Consider the following 17,526-nt stretch of genomic DNA (forward strand, 5'->3'; position numbering starts at 1 on the left):
AGGTAAATTCCAGGGAAAAATGAGTATGATCAAAAACAAAGATGGCAAGGCCCTAACAGAAGAAGAAGAGATCAAGAAAAGGTGGCAAGAATATACAGAAGACCTGTATAGGAAGGATAACAATATTGGGTATAGCTTTGAGGGTGTGGTCAGTGAGCTAGAGCCAGACATCCTGAAGAGTGAGGCTGAATGGGCCTTAAGAAGCATTGCTAATAACAAGGCAGCAGGAGACGACGGCATCCCAGCTGAACTGTTCAAAATCTTGCAAGATGATGCTGTCAAGGTAATGCATGCTGTATGCCAGCAAATTTGGAAATCACAAGAATGGCCATCAGACTGGAAAAAATCAACCTATATCCCCACACCAAAAAAACAGAAACACTAAAGAATGTTCAAACTATCGAACAGTGGCACTCATTTCACATGCCAGTAAGGTAATGTTCAAGATCCTGCAAGGTAGAGTTCAGCAATTCATGGTGAGAGAATTGCCAGATGTACAACTGGGTTTAGAAAAGGCAGAAGAACTCAGGACCAAATTGCCAATATCCGCTGGATAATGAAAAAGCCAGGGAGTTTCAGAAAAACATCTATTTCTGTTTTTTTGACTATTACAAAGCCTGTGGTGTTGGAAGAAAATTCTGAGAGTGCCTTGGACTGCAAGGAGATTAAACCAGTCCATATTCCAGGAAATAAAGCCAGACTGCTCACTTGAGGGAATGATATTAAAGGCAAAACTGAAATACTTTGGCCACACATTGAGAAGACAGGGCACCCTGGAGAATATGCTGATGCTAGGGAGAGTGGAGGGCAAAAGGAAGAGGGGCCGACCAAGGGCAAGATGGATAGATGATATTCTAGAGGTGATGGATTTGTCCCTGGGGGAGCTGGGGGTGTTGACGATTGACACGAAGCTCTGGCGTGGGCTGGTCCATGAAGTCACGAAGAGTCGGAAGCGACTAAGCGAATAAACAACAACTCTTTGTTTTGACAACATTGTCAAAGAGCTATTCTCTAAGTAAGATATTTTCTACTAGTGTTCATCCAAAGGGACTCAGGTCCTGATTAATGCCATCATTCTACAATGGTATGTTTATAAATATTGCATCAACACTAATACTGACCATGTATAGGAGGAAGCTGTTAAATATAACATAGCTTCCTCCTATACATGGTCAGTATTAGTGTTTTATCTTCAAAGCAGCAAATTTGTGTGGTAGGTTCTCCTGAAGGTTAGTGATAGATGAAGTTGGCCAAGGAACTCCTAGTGATGTAGAAAATGAACCTGTGTTATATCAATCCTGTTATTTCAAGTGTAATCAAGGTAATATGTGCAAATAAATGATTAATTAGATGAAATTCCACCTGCTCACAACTCCATGGTACTATAGCTCATCCCTCCAAAGATGAAGATTTTCCTGAGCCCCAACATCGAGTTTGGGGATGTGCCCCTTTTCTTTACCCTTTCAACAGCCAACAATCCAGATCCAAGGGAATTACTTTTTCACTAAACAGCTCATTCTTATATCTGATAAACAAAAAATAACTCAAGAACCTCAATGATCTCTGAAGCTTGCCACTCCAAATGGAATATCGATTTTCCCCCCAGCCCCCATGTAGCAATAGCAATTAATCATCTCTCAGATTTAACAGAGGTCTTGGTGTGAGTTAAATGACAGTGCCTCAGTGCTGTGGGAAGCCAATGTTTCTTTAGTCTTGAGAAAACAAATATCCAGCACAAAAGCCTGGATCTCCAAAATCCCTACTTAAATCCCCAGGTGATTAGCTTAGTTTAAATGAAATAAAGCTGAGAATTATTACAAGATGGCAGTGGTGCTCTTCTGCAGATCTTTTCTGATAGTTAGAATTTCATGCCAAGCAGATAGTATTTCCTTTTTTTTTCATATATGTTATTTCAAGATTCTAATACACTCAGGAAATACATTTTTATCAAGTTCAGAATATGTTTTGATATAGAAAATCATTTCTAAGCAAAATGCACTGCATAGCAGCTTTTTCTTTATTTTCTTTAATTATTTTAATATTCTGATTAAGTTTGTTCTGTACAGAAGGAGATATGGATAGAGTTGCTAACGAGTACAACTTAATAATATGCAAGCACCTCTTGCATTCTTTTATCATATAATGTTGAACCTTTTTTATTGCATCTCTCCCACCTGTAACAATATATAATGACTTTTGCAGAAACTGAATGAAGAATTCAAAATTGCAAGGAAATTCTAGACCCTGAAGGTAAGCAGTTATGTTCATGATCAACAGTACTTCAGTTAGTTGATACTTTGGGGGATGAAGTTGTGAGAAATGTATTTCATCCATACATTCAATCATTTCTTAGATGTGCCTGATGCTCCTGGCAATGACTACTAGATGCCTACATTGCACAAGGTTTCATTCAGTAGTTCTGGGTGCTGACTTATTCAAAACACAAGCTCTTGAATCATCCAATTCTCCAGGCTATGGCAGCTGCAACAATAGCCCCTCCACTGAAGAAAGATCTCTACCACGAAGGGGTTGTTTGGTGCCATCCTTTCCTTACTCATACATGTCTCCAAGTCCAACCCTTCCCACATTGGGGTTTGCAAAAGTGTCTCACTTCTTTTCTTCTCTCCATTCACACCATACTTTAACAGTAGTTTGCCAGTTTTGTCTTGAACAACTGACATAAACACATACCACAAGCTAACAACAACTGCCACATGGGTCTTATAGTTTCAGACCTCTGGTCACAATCTTACCATTTTTGCTTAACTGGATAAATGAAGAGAGATTCAGTTCAAATTTGTTGTGTATTTTCTTTCACACAACCAGAAAAAATCCTTGCCAATTCATGAAAGAAAAACAAACAAACAAAAAACCTAGACTCTGGTTTGAGTGTGTGTGTGTGTGTGTGTGAACTCTATAACAATATAGATATGCTAGATGCAGTCTAAAAAGTATCCTCCCAGATTGCCTGGATTTCAGAAAGTAGACTCAAGCAGCAAATTCTTCCTTGGTTTGGGATATACAAAAATTATTCCACAATTTCTCCTAATTTGTCTTATTCTGTTGCCAGGCTCAAAATTCATAGAAGTAGAAATAGCATTATGTTTGTGAATTTTTGCTTGTTTGATTTACAGTTGCCTGGCTCAATGACCTTGAACAACAGAGCAAATATCTCAGCAAATGCTGTCACAGAATTTGTGTTACTTGGCTTTTCCAATCTCCAGGTGATGCAGCTGCCACTGTTCTGCCTTGTCCTGATCATGTATGTCTTATCATCAATGGGTAATACTCTGGTTGTCCTCATGATCCGCCTGGACTCCCGCCTCCATACCCCTATGTACTACTTCCTCAGCCATCTCTCCTGGCTGGAAATTATCATCACCACCACTGTCACACCAAAGATGCTCAGCATTCTCATTTCAGAGGAGAAGACCATCTCCTTCTTTGCATGTGCAATTCAGGTCACATTATACTTCCTTGCAGGAACCACAGAAGTCCTCCTACTTGGAGCAATGTCTGTGGACCGCTACCTAGCCATTTGCAACCCATTGCGCTACACAGCCATCATGAGTGACCAGGTCTGTTTACTGATGGTGCTCTTCTGCTGGTTTATTAGTTTTGTTTGTATTACAATTGGAGTAGTTTCCAAGTCAGAATTGCCTTACTGTGGCCCCAATGTCATTGATAATTTCTTCTGTGACGCAGGCCCCTTGACAAAATTGCTCTGTGCAGATACCAGCCTCGTTGAAGCTATAGAATTTGCCTCATCATGTTTTACGCTGCTTTCCTCTGTCTCTGTCACCACCATCTCTTACGTCTGCATCATTGTCACAGTGATGAGGATGCCTTCTGCCCAAGGTAGGAATAAAGCATTTAGCACTTGCAGTTCACATATCACTGTGGCCTCAATCTACTATGGTAGCTCCATATTCATCTATGTCAGGCCACATGGAAGCTCATCCATGGATTTCAATAAGGTAGCCACAATGCTCAACACCGTGGTAACCCCCTTGCTCAACCCAATTATCTATTGCTTTAGAAATAAAACAGTCAAAGATGTTTTGAAAGATAGAGTGAAACAGTTTGGTTCGAACTTTTCAAACTCAGTAGATTAAGCAGTACGCTTCCTCCTGGGCTTTCCCTGTTATGTGGACATCTCTGGGCTTAACGTTGCTGCCTTTTTCTCCAACTGAATTCTAATTCCATTTTTTTCTGAAGAGCCACTCAGGGCTTTAACTGCTCAGCAACCACTCCTAGCAGGTCCTAACCATTATAAGCTAGAAATCCTTGTTGGGGATGATGACATATGACATACAAACCCTTTCTCTTCTGATATGACCATGTGATGTTGCTCGACTATTATTAACAATGTCTCATCAATCCAGACAATTCCAATTAACTAATTTGTTGCCTAGTGGCAAGGAAGAAAAGTGGGGAGAAATCATACTCTTTCTAGTTACGGCACTTTTGAAATTATGAACTGTGTGTTAAAGCTCAGGACAGTGAACAAATGTGGAGATGAAACAAAGAATATGAGAATATGAAATTTTACAAAATATACAAAACATCGAACATTTACTAAATAGTATCTAGACCATGGAATTAGACAAAAAATTCCCACTTCAGTGATACAGATATTCAGCATGTGTTCCTAATAAAGTAAGCTCGCCTTTCACTTCAAACCTGTACTGAGAAACAGTGCAACAATTCAGAATATATTAAAAAAAAAAAAAAAAACATGAAAAATCTCTTTTGTTTTAAGAATAGTTTTGGCTTATATTATTGATCGAAATTCTATCACTTAATAATCAGTAAATAAAATTTAAAGATATACTGAGGAGTATCTCAAGCCATTCTATATTATTTCAATGCAAATCTAATAAACATGGAAACTCCAAGCAATAACTTTCTTTAGTTAATGATAATGGTGAGGTAATGAGATGATAGTTGTTTGATCCCTCATCAGGGAAAAATCTAAGGATATATGCAGAAAGAGATAACAAGCAAAAATGATGTAAATATATGGTGGGAAATGATACTGGAAGTGAATCGTATTTATAATTTGGTTGCTTGCTTACCTCTGGTATTTTTATAGCTCCATGAAAGCTGTGACCCAAGAAGCTTAACCTAGAAACTAAAATTCAGCCAAGGGCAAGAAAAGGAGATGGAAAAAAAAACAAAGATAAACCATCTCCATTGTACATACTTTGTTATCCTTATACAAGGAGAAATGAGTGTTCAAAGGTTTTAAGATTAAATGGCATTACATTAAGAACAGGTGGAAACCCAAACAGAAAAGAAGAACATTTGCTGTACAAGCATAGTCTGTTGATCTCACTCAATATTAAAGTTTTGTTCTTGAAAACTGAAGTGGCATACTCTTCCCGAGTGGAACATCATGTTTCCTATGAATTTTTTATATATTCCGTAATTAAGGAATTGACAGTAGGCATGATTTATAAACGGTGCATGGGAGAGCAGAGCAGTGGGATCCATTTCCAAAAGCAAAAAAAGCAATCCAAAGCTCCTTTCTCACAGATAGGGAGAGGTTATGTTGTTGCTGTGTTTTGAGAAAGCTGAAAGTCTCAGATACGAATACTGTTTACTGACTTCTGCAGAGTTACAGCTCAATTTTCCCTCTGCTACATTCAATCAAACACATAGTGTAAAACAGCAATTTCATCTTCCCTTCATTTATAGTAGCTTCTACACAATAGATCATTTGAGAACCGTCCATTTATGACTGAAAAACAAAAATAAAACATTGCCCAGAATATGTGTTTTTAGATATTGATATTAAATTTAACATATCAATCATTGGTATCTTTACAAATTGGAAAGGTTTTGTTTTTTTAAAGAATTTTATTGATTTTCAAAGTATAGTTAAAATATATATCAAAGTATATTTAAAATACAAAATATAGTAGGCAGAAAAGAGAATACACAACTAAAGGAAAAAGTATAAAAGTGCAGAATTAGAAAACAGAAAAGGAAAGTGACTTCTGGTGTTCTCAAACACAGATATAAATGCATATTATGCAAATGTAATCTCTTACCATTAATTAAACCTTAGTAACCTTATAGAAATCATTAATTAATAGAAATATAATCAAACCACTTAATCATCAAAACCAAAACGCAAAACCTCATTTTTTTTTCAGACACAAGCAAATAATCCGAAAGTGGCTTCCAAGTTACAGTGTATTTTCTCTTTTCAGCACTGTTCACTTTGCCATTTGAGCCAATTCCATTAATTTAACCATCCATTTTTCCATTGTGGGGATTTGTGGATCTTTCCATCTTTGTGCATATAACAGTATTGCTGCTGTTATCATAAAAGCAAAGTCCTATGCTGTTTTTCAAGCTGTTTGTCCATCAGTCCCAAGAAAAGCAATTCTGGTTTCTTCCGTAAGATCACTTTAAGAATCTTTTGAATATTAACACATATTTGATCCCAAAACTTCTTGGCCTTCTCACAGGTCCACCAAATATGTTAGAAAGTTCCTTCACCAAGAGAATATTTCCAACAACATTTACATTGTTGACAACGTATCAGGAGTTAAATACCAACAATACATGGTTTTGTAAAAATTCTCTTTTAAATTGTAATACAAAGTAAATTTCAGACCTTTATTCCACATATTCTCCCATTGCTCCAACATAATATTCTATCCTAAATTCTTAGCCCATTTAATCATACATTCTGTAACCTGTTCATCTTCTAATTTCATTTGTAACAACATCTTGTACATCTTTGTGATAACCTGTTCATTATTTGTACAAAGTTCCATTTCGAACTGTCTTATTTCATTGGCAAATGTATGTCTTTTTGTCCACTTCTAATCATTCTGACATTTGCACACACAGTATGTAAACGAATGACAAATAAAACCTTTCAATTCTAATTCTTCCCTTGTTTTAAGTTTAGGTTCACCCTCTTCAACATTCAACAAATCTTTATAATTTAACCAGCTTGTTTTCCCCACATTTTCTCCTCTAACAAATGCTTTTTGACATGACAACCAAAACAATACATTAGGAGACAATCTTGCTTTGTATTTATTCCAAGCCCTCCATATGTCACTCTGAACAAAATGATTTTTACAATCTTTATGAACTTTAGCTTTATCATACCACAGATACTCTGGTTTCTCTTCAGATGATCTTTCACCTTTTACAACTTGGAATGGTTTCCAACCTTCTGTGAAATATGAGAGTGCAATGAAATCACTAACATGTGGCTGGTTACAAATATTTGTCTTATTGTTGCAAACATTACTCTAAGACAGTGATAAACATTTTAAATTGTCAGCCTTAAAATTCATCAAATACACTTTTTGGCTATGCAATTTACCTATATAAATTACTGATAAATGCCAATCTTCATGAATTTAATGTCAGACTATACTGATAATATTTGAACAGCATCATCACTGATTTGTAAATACAAAGAATTCTAATTTGCCAGTGTTGACCTGTACCTAATTGACATTACTTGGCATTATTATTTCTAAAAATCAAGTAGAGGAAGACATAGTAACTTGCAAAAAGCTACTATTCACAGATTTTCTATGTCAAAATTTGCAAATCAGTATGGATATTGGCATTGATTGAGTCATCAGTCTTTTTTTATAAATAAAAGCATTGTAGGAAGAGAGCTGTGTTAGTCTAGAGTAGCCAAAATTCAGAAAGAGTCTGGTTCCCCCTTTTGAGAGTAATAAATTTGAATATCTATTTCAATAGCTCATGAAAGTTGATACCTTAAAATATCAACTTTCATGAGCTATTGAAATGGATATTCATTGAAAATAAGAGCTTCTAAAGATACTTTCACTTCATTCCAAACTAAGCCTCACAAGACACCTTTTCTTCTGTGAGGGATAGAAGAAATATTAGAAATACACATTGCTCATATACATGTTGCTTATCTCAATTTAGTTATGAATAGTGCTTCACCAAATATATTACTCATGTTTTCAAAGAAATACATTTAAACTTGTATACAGCTTTTGAATTGAATTTGTTTATAGTCTCAGACCAATAAAATGGAAATACAGAATTTAAAATACAGAAACACCAAAAAAACCACAAATATAAAATAAATATAAAATATTTTATATAAAATATAAACCTTTTTTTTACTAGTCAAAGATAGGTAAAATATTTTATAAATGATCAAATGAAATTAATTTAAACCTTGATTAAAAGAACAAAATATAACACTTTGCTAATGAATCATTTAAATGCCTTTCAGAAACAATACAATTAACTTTATCAATGAATTAAATTTAATATTATCAAACACATTTTTTTAGTTCTAGAGCCACTAAATTCAGCACAACCTCAGTTTGTCACAAATAAGTTAGATACACTACATTTGGCAGGGTATACCCATTGTCCAATGGGTCAGGGGGTCTGTGGATTTTCTGGTTGTCTTTTCTTTCTACTTGTTTTAGAAGGAAATATCCTCCCTGTCTGAGGAGCAGATGTGATATGAGATCCATCAAGCGTGTTTTCTTCAGTTGCCCTGTTCCTTGTTATCAGAAGACTTTGGGGAACTAATTGTGAACCATATTATTATCTCAAATGATGGCAATGGTCTTTCTTGCTTAAGTTTTCATGATTTTTCAGTGAACACTTTTACAATCAGAAATACAACAGATATATGCCTTTCAGAACTGGGCATGTCAGATAGTCGGTAAGGAAAGCTGCCAGCATTTTTTTTTAAAAAAAAAATTGTTCCATGGATGGTGAATAGGAAGAGTTGTTAAAGATGGATTGGTATAAGAAAGCTAACTTGAGATAACAATGAATTAAACTGAGACACTGAATTTTACTACGGAGGAAAAGCATTCATTTTTATATTTGCAATGATCTTTTTGTTGCCATGTCTGCTGATGTTATGGCTGATGTTTCTGCCCCAAACTGAATGCATGATGCACCCCATTCTTTGCAACAAGATCGACCCCCTCCAAATCCCACATGAATATTACCAGCCAGGTGACTTTGTCATTGGAGGTATCTCTTCCCAGTTCTTCTCCTTTTTCAAGGCTCTGTCTTTCCAGGGACAGCCCCAATCAATGTTTGTTGAAGATCCCATGTAAGAAATTTATTTCAATGAAATATCCATGAGCACAGTATTATAATTCCTAAGAATAGAAAGCATTTTTTTTCCTTTTTTATATATGAGCAAAATAGAGAGTTTCAATAAGATTGTGCTAAATATATGTTTATAGCTTTTCTAGAATATCATTTTCTCATTTCTGCATTTTGCCTTTCTTTTCCTTTTGTGGGAACTGCACTCCATTAATCTATCCACACACCACATTTTTCAGTAGCTGTCACGACTTGCAGCTGACTTCAACCTCAGCTGCTTTTCTGTGTCATATCATGCACTTCTTTCATTTTTGCCTCTGTATTTGGATGCAAACTGGTTCTTACTTACTGCAGTTTCACCTTAATGACAATTGTATCTCTAATAGTTTGGATTTCCCAAAATAAATGAAGATGTTGCATGTTTTCCCTTTCTCTCAGTCCTTCAGTTTCCATCCCTTTTACTGTCTTACTTCTTGTTTCAAAGATAGATGGGATGACAGCATTGATCAATAGCTGTAAAAAGGTTAACGTAAGGGCTAACCCAAAGGTGTACAGGTCAGCAGGGCAGGCTGCTCTGAGTGTCGGATGTGGGCCAGGAAAACCCATATTCAGGTTCTGAATTGTATCTCTGGATGCTTTTCCTAATATAATATTTGCCACAGGGTTGTTATAGGGCAAAAAGAATATGGAAAGAAGAAAAACACAGAACATGTTTCTCATAAATCAATCTTGGGTCACTTCTATCTACCTACCTTTCTAGTTTTTACTCTTGTTAATATGGTCAATTTGGTAATCTCTGTATCAGTGAGCCGAATCATGGTACTGACAATGAACACAGTATAATGTTTTGATCTGTGAGGTAAATCAGAGTTAAATTAAATCCACTAAAATCAATGAGGCCTAATCATACCTGGTATAGGAATAACTGGATCATATCTGAAAGGACAATTTTATAAGGTCACTATAACTAAATGACACTATAGTTTCCTTTCAGTTTTCAGGACAAAAACACCAACACTCCAGTGGTATTTTAACCACATTTTGTTGAGTAATCCCCAATGGCTGGATTCATACATCATATTAAGCAGGAAAAAAAGTCTTAACATTCTTGAGTGGTAAGTGTGAGCCCAGCCAACTACTGCTCTTCTAACTTATACTTCCTATGGTACCATGCTGCTTCATAATTCTTCTCCCCCTTCAGACATGTAGTTTTGAAACTGAAAGAACAAACGGGAATTTGATTTCTTTTGACACACAATATTGTTCTCAGCTACAGATAGGTGGACTCTGTCCCCTTATTATAGGCAAAGCACCTGAACTGCAAATAAACCCATAAGAAGAGACTTTCTCTCACTAACCTAATTAAATAACTGGTGTGAATCTTTCATAATAGGAGAAAAACTATTGTTCTCTTTCATTTCTTGATAATTTCAAAGTTATATATGTTTGATTTCTAATGAAGTACATTGTGTGATTATTGCCACATCCTGAGTGCCATGCTGAGAAACAGAAATATGTGGTTTGGATTAAAAAGGGCTAGGATATCAACAGGTTATATCCATGCTTTCATTGCAGCGTAGTGATAAAGAACTACCAGCAAGTTTTGGCCTTCTTGTTTGCTGTGAAGGAAGTCAATGAGAATCCAAGGCTCTTGGCTAATGTGACAGTGGGATTCCACATTCCACAAGTTAACCTTTCAGACAACCCTGAATCTCCTCTATAGCCTGAAAACAATCATTCCAAATTATAAGTGTGATTCACAGAAGAATTTGATAGCCATCACTGGGGCACTTCACTCAGAAACCTCCTTTCATATGGCCACTATCTCAAATATCTATAAAATTCCACAGGTAGGATAATTTATATATTAACAGTGGCTTTCATTACTCTTGTCTCTTTCCCTTTACCCTGTTCACAGGATAATATGACCTTGAGTGAGTAGGTGAAGGAGAGAGAAAGAAAATAAGAATTTGATAACAGGGAGGCTTCATCCAATGATGCAGCCTAGTAATTTTAATGTCTTACATCCCCCTCATTGAGATACCCTTGTTTCTTATTTAGAAATCAGCACCGTTTTGCTGTAGAAATTACTTATTTATAAAGTGACTAGATATGTGCCTTATTTTTAAAAGAAACATATTGTACTGAATAGCATTATTCCTAGGCTCCAACATGTCTTATCAGCCCATGGACTGATATTGGACATCATACAGATGTCCTGATCACATGCTATTCTCTGGATAGTTATATAGGGACCCATTGTTTCTGAAATCCATTCCTCATCTCTGAAATCCATTCCAAACCACACCACTCATATCATGACATTTCTGAAGTTACCAGAAGCCATTACAGCTGTCATCTAGAGGGCATAGCTGCTAACCACTAATTTGGGAAACCGGTTTGGAAAAGTTGAAACTGGCTTAGAAGTTGAAACGGTATTTCAGTGGTGGAAAATTGCTTCTGCCTTTAATTCCAAGAAGTTGTCAAATTGTGTTCCTATTGTGATTTTAGAAATGCTAGTTACGTGGCATTTCTTTTCATATGACAAAATCCATTCCTGTGTGATAGAAATTTACCTCTCTCTCTTAGGAACAGATATGTTGGCCAAGCTACACCCACTCCTCATTTATTAATCATCTGAGATTCAAATGGGGATCTTTCCCTTTGGGAAACTCATATATGCAATTTGCAATTCAAACTGTATCTCATATTGAATATTAGATTTTAAAATGTGAACTCATCTACCCTAAAACAAACTTAGGTAGAGGGCTATATCTTTTTTCTGCTGTACTGCTTTGTGGCCCATGTTCTGTTCTAAGTTTTCATTGAACTTAGTACTAACATTAACTCTGAATGTTGTTTTAATGGCAGCACTGAAAATTATGGACACTTCTTTTCCAAATATTTAACATTTGCACCAGACTAGCAACAGCACTGGTGGCCTGTGAGTAATGATAATAAACATGGCTGCTATTGGGTACAAGCAGGAGACACTAAACTTCAGTCGAGATAAAATAACAAAATATATCTGCACATGAGAGATCATCTTTATAAAAATACAGTCTGGATTCAGAATCAAGACATGAATTTAGCAATTTTTTTCAACAAATCTTTGGACTAAAAAGTAATATTTTATGAAACATTAATTCTTACTATTGCTCTATAACACGAGGTCTTGACATTAAGTTTTCCCCAATCTTATCTTCTTCAGTTATATTGACAATTAGCCATACCAGCAATTTCAGTCAAACACGCCTGGCATGTTTGATGTATTTAATATTTAATTGCTGTTCTGTTATCATTATGAATATATTCAAAAAAATAGGAAGTCCAATAGTTCTGAAGAGCACTAAGTTGGGGAGATGGTTCATTATACCATGTCAGTAAGCACACATATTTTTATTGTATTTATGACAAGAAATCTGTTTTTGCTTAGGTCTGTTATTACTTGTTTGGTCCTGTGTTGACTATTAAAATACAGTTCCCTTTCATTTACCGGGTGGTTCCCAATGAAAAGCATCAGTATATGGGTATTGTCCAACTACTTAAATATTTTGAATGGACATGGGTTGGGATCAACACACTGGATGATGACAAAAGAGAAAGTTTTGTTCGGAACTTAGTGCCAATGCTTTCCCAGAATGGTATTTGTTTTGCTTTCACTGACAGAATGCCCTCCATGACAAATTTCTTGGAAATCCATGATGCATATATGAAGACAGAAAAAAGTCTCAATTTTTTCAGGATCAATGAAGTCAAAGTGCTTCTGGTATATGCAGAAACTCATTCAGCACTGAGTTTGAAATTTTTGCTCTCTCAAAATAACAACATAACAGACTCTCTAGACAGAGTATGGATTATGACAGCCCAATGGGACTTCCCAGCCTTACAGTTTCATCAGGATTGGGATATACTGGTGTTCCAAGGGACTTTGTCCTTTGCAGTTCATTCCAGGGAAGTCCTGGGATTCCAACATTTCCTTCCAACCATAAATCCTAATTTCCTAAATGAAGACAATTTTATTAAGGATTTTTGGGAGCAGGCTTTCAGCTGTTTATTTTCAAATAACCCTACTGAGGAAGAGCACACTGAGTTTTGCACTGGGACAGAAAAGTTGCAGAGCCTTGCTGGACCCTTTTTTGAAATGAAGATGACTGCCCAAAGCTACAGTGTCTATAATGCTGTCTATGCTGTGGCATATGCTTTAGATGCCATGCAATCACTGGATTCCAAGCACAGGGTGGTGAGAACACATTGGAGCCCACAGCCTTGGAAGGCATTATCTCATATCCAAAGCAGTTTTATTGTCATAAATAGACAACTGAAAAGTAGCACTATGTTAAATTCATATGACTACTGATCACAATCACAAATAGTTCTGTCTATATTTTCTCAGGTAATTTCCCCATACATTTCAAGACATATTTCCCACTTAGGAGTGGGACAAGTGGACTCAAATATGGCTGGAACCTTTCTTTATTTGTATGCATTTATTTGTTAGATTTATATCCTGCTTTTAAGTTACTGAATGAGGTTCCATGGATAAGAGTGGACCAGAGCCTTGGTCATGAAAAGCAATCCTTAGTGTCAGCCCAACACCTTAACCTCTATGCCAGCCAAATTATTTAGCGATATGTCTTTCTGAAAGCTAAGAGACCATTTCTTTCTTTCATCATAAATTGCAGCAATTTAAACAGTTTCTCATGACCCATATCATTTGTTTCTTGTACTTATGCAATGCTTGATTTCACCAAGCATTATTTAATAAGGTAGGACCTGCATGGTAAATTTTCAGTAGTTAGGTCCTTGTTTCCTTTACTGACAGACAGATACATCTGCATCACTTTTTAGGGTTCACATTTCTTTTCCTCCAAGATTATTACATTATTATTATCTTATTGTTTCTTTTAGCTTCTCCACATCTTTTCCTATTATACTTGTTTCATTGTGTTCTATCCATCTAGCTAGCTAAATAGTGTTTGATGTTAATCCATACTGAGGATCTTAGTATTAAGTATTTATATGAAACAGTAATAATAAAGACACTTCACAGTACATCATTTCATAAAAGTTCCTTTTTCCAACTATGGTTGCAGCTTCATCCTTTCTTGAGGAGAATTTCATTTAACAACAGTGCTGGAGACCTGGTGTCTTTAGATGAGCATGGTGAACTTGAAGGTGGATTTGATATTATCAACTGGATTACTTTCTCAAACAAATCGTTCTCCAGAGTGAAAGTAGGAAAGTTGAATCCACATGTCCTATCTACCATACAATTATCCATTAATGATGAGAACATCATCTGGCATAGCAAGTTCAATAAGGTAGAGTCTTGCTGTAGGCTATTGAAATAGCAAGGTAAAATCTACTTGTGTTACAGAAAACTGTGAAAAATCTATGGATATGCATTTTTATGGATGTTACAAACTATTTCAAGTATCGGAATAGAATGTTAGCTTACTGAAGCAAATAGTAACGTGACACTTTTCAAGGTACCAAGGTCAAAATCCCAGAATTATGTCCTAGAATGCCTAGATATGTTTCACATAAAGGTTTTCTCTCCTAGAGCTTTCAATGAGAAAAACTCTATGATGACATTTTTACTAAGCTTTCCCCCCTTCCTGTTTATGAACAGACACCACCTTCTTCAGTATGTAATGACCACTGCCATCCAGGTTCTGTTAGAAAAAAGAAAGATGGGAAACCATTATGTTGCTATGACTGTGTTTCATGTCCCAAAGGGAAGATTTCTAACCAAAATGGTAGGTAACACAATACAGTGTCATGCTACAGTGATTAGATTTTATCTAACATTCTAATCAAACAAGGAAAGGACAAGATTATAAAGAAGTAGCTTCTCATCTTTTTGACAATGGATATAAATGCATTTATATTTTACCCTCTCTCTCAGAGGTTCCATCATAATTTCCTTCTTCCATAAGCTATCCTTTCTAATTGTCAAACCCATAAATCACAGGTTCATTTTTTTTCCAGCAAAAAGTCCATAAACATAATGGCTGATTTTTCTCTAAGCAAACAAGTTAAGTTTGAAATCTCAGCAAGTTCCATCATCTTCATCAACCATTCCTCCACTGTGGGTATATCAGTCTTTCCATTTTTTGCATACAGTAGTCTTGCAGCAGTGCTCATGTATAAAAATAGTCTTCCATGGCTATTTCCTAGTTGTCTGTCCATTAATCCCAACAAGAAAAGTTCTGGTTTCAGTTGAACCTTAGTCTTTAAACTTCTTTGTATCAATGTGTGTATTTGAACCCAAAATGTTCTCGTTTTTTTACAAATCCACCAGACATGATAAAATGACCCTTCATGTTGCCCACATTTCCAACATAAATTTGAAGTCCCCTTGTACATTCTGGCTAATTTTTCTGGAGTCATAAACCGACAATACATAATTTTTAGCAATTCTCTTTTAAGTTATAACGTAATGTAAATTTCAGTCCTTTCAACCACATGTTTTCCCACTGTTCTAACAATAATATGTCCAAAATTCTTAGCAGCTGGAAAACTGAAAATTGATCACCAATGATAGTCCTAGTCATTGTGTGTTATGTATTGCTGGTACACAAAAGAGAATCAACTGAGTGGAGAGTGGTATGGCTAAGTTTTTTTTTTTGTATCAGGCAAATAAAGCCTTTAAATGTTATGGGATTGCAACTTAGGCTGGATGATCACAAGTATAAAATTTCTCTCTGTCTCTCTCCTGTGTAGATTCCCTGCTCAGAGCTTAATGTCAGTATAGTTAATGTCAATGAGATGAAGATAGACAGGGAGACATTTGGAAAGAGAATAACTTCCTCTTCTGCTTTGCTAAGGATAATATTGTGATAAGAACACTTTGTTTGAACAAGTGAAGAGATATATAAGTTGAGTCTTGAACAAGCATTTTGAAGTGTTGGTTGATGTGGAAGCAGTAAACCTTAAGCATCTTTCAGAGAGATTTATATAAATTGTTGTCAATTAGCCATAATTGTGAATTTCTACATGACTTTTTAACTTGTTTTCTAATAATTTTATATTGTGAACGTTCTTTTTCACCCTGTATGGAAATATGCAAAAGAAAAATATCTAAATAAATTAATTCCAGACAAAATGCAGAAACTAGATTTCCCTATTTGTATCTTCCTTGCTATGATATGAAACAGATACAAATTTAAGAGAGAAAAAAACATATTGACTGAATATTTGGAATATAACTGTATGAATTACATAATTTTGAAGTGGCCCAATACTGCATATTTTAGTGATTTTATTTTTTTAAAAAAGGAAGGAAAAGGACAGGATTTTTCCTAGAGATTTGGAAGTTGGATCTCCACCCCACCCCACTCCATCCAATTCTTGGGATGTAAAAAAAACCCACAAATCTTTCATACAAACAGACACTTATTCAAGACACTGAGATGTTATTGTTTTCTCTTTTTTCCAGACATGGACAACTGTATCCAGTGTCCAGATGATCAATACCCAAACAGCAACCAAAATGGATGCCTCTCCAAGAGTTTCAACTTTCTGCTTTATGATGAAACATTGAGCCTCACTTTAGCTTTTATGGCTATTTCGCTCTCTGCAATCACAGCTTTGATACTTAGGATTTTCATTAAGTACCAGCACACTCCTATTGTCAGAGCCAATAACCAGGACCTCACTTACACTCTCCTCATCTCCCTCCTTCTCTGCTTCCTCTGTGCCTTCCTATTCATTGGCCAACCTCACACTGCAATCTGTCTCCTCCGGCAAACCACATTTGGCATTGTCTTCTCTGTGGCTATTTCTTCTGTGCTGGCAAAAACCATCACTGTGGTTCTAGCATTTATGGCCACAAAGCCAGGATCCAGGATAAGGGGTTGGGTAGGGAAAAGACTAGCTACTTTTATTGTCCTCTCCTGCTCTCTTTTTCAAGTAGCTCTTTGTACTGTGTGGCTGTATACTGCTCCTCCCTTCTCAGACTTGGATATGCATTCTTTGACTGAGGAAATTGTGGTGGAATGTAATGAAGGGTCATTCTTTATGTTTTACTGTGTTCTGGGCTATCTGGGATTTCTGGCTCTAATCAGCTTTATTGTAGCTTTCTTTGCTAGGAAGTTGCCTGATACTTTCAATGAAGCCAAGTTCATAATATTCAGCATGTTGGTGTTTTGCAGTGTATGGATCACTTTTGTTCCAACTTACCTAAGTACCAAGGGTAAGTACATGGTGGTTGTGGAGATCTTCTCCATCTTGGCCTCCAGTGCTGATTTGCTGGGTTGTATCTTTTTTCCCTAAGTGTTATATAATAGCCCTAAAGCCTGAGCTGAATAGTAAAGAACTAATAGCAAGGAGAAATAAATAAAAATCTATTCTTGGGATCATGATTCCTTCAAGAACATCAAAGAGAGTCTCCCACTCCAATCAACAGAGATAATATTTAAGGTA

At 36.0% G+C, this 17,526-nt stretch overlaps 2 protein-coding genes across 2 annotated transcripts; both read left to right on the forward strand.

The window, feature by feature from the left end:
* The first annotated feature begins 3,146 nt into the window (after window positions 1–3,146).
* LOC134496643 (olfactory receptor 6M1-like) lies at window positions 3,147–4,115 on the forward strand. The gene has a single exon (XM_063302354.1). It carries the CDS (start codon window positions 3,147–3,149, stop codon window positions 4,113–4,115), a length of 969 nt encoding a protein of 322 aa, XP_063158424.1.
* Window positions 4,116–12,622: 8,507 nt separating this feature from the next.
* LOC134497333 (vomeronasal type-2 receptor 26-like) lies at window positions 12,623–17,376 on the forward strand. The gene is made up of 4 exons (XM_063302999.1): window positions 12,623–13,372; window positions 14,193–14,420; window positions 14,732–14,858; window positions 16,541–17,376. Exons 1-4 carry the CDS (start codon window positions 12,623–12,625, stop codon window positions 17,374–17,376), a joined length of 1,941 nt encoding a protein of 646 aa, XP_063159069.1.
* Window positions 17,377–17,526: the final 150 nt, after the last annotated feature.

This window comes from Candoia aspera, chromosome 4 (genome assembly GCF_035149785.1).
Source record: "Candoia aspera isolate rCanAsp1 chromosome 4, rCanAsp1.hap2, whole genome shotgun sequence".
NCBI lineage: Eukaryota > Metazoa > Chordata > Lepidosauria > Squamata > Boidae > Candoia > Candoia aspera.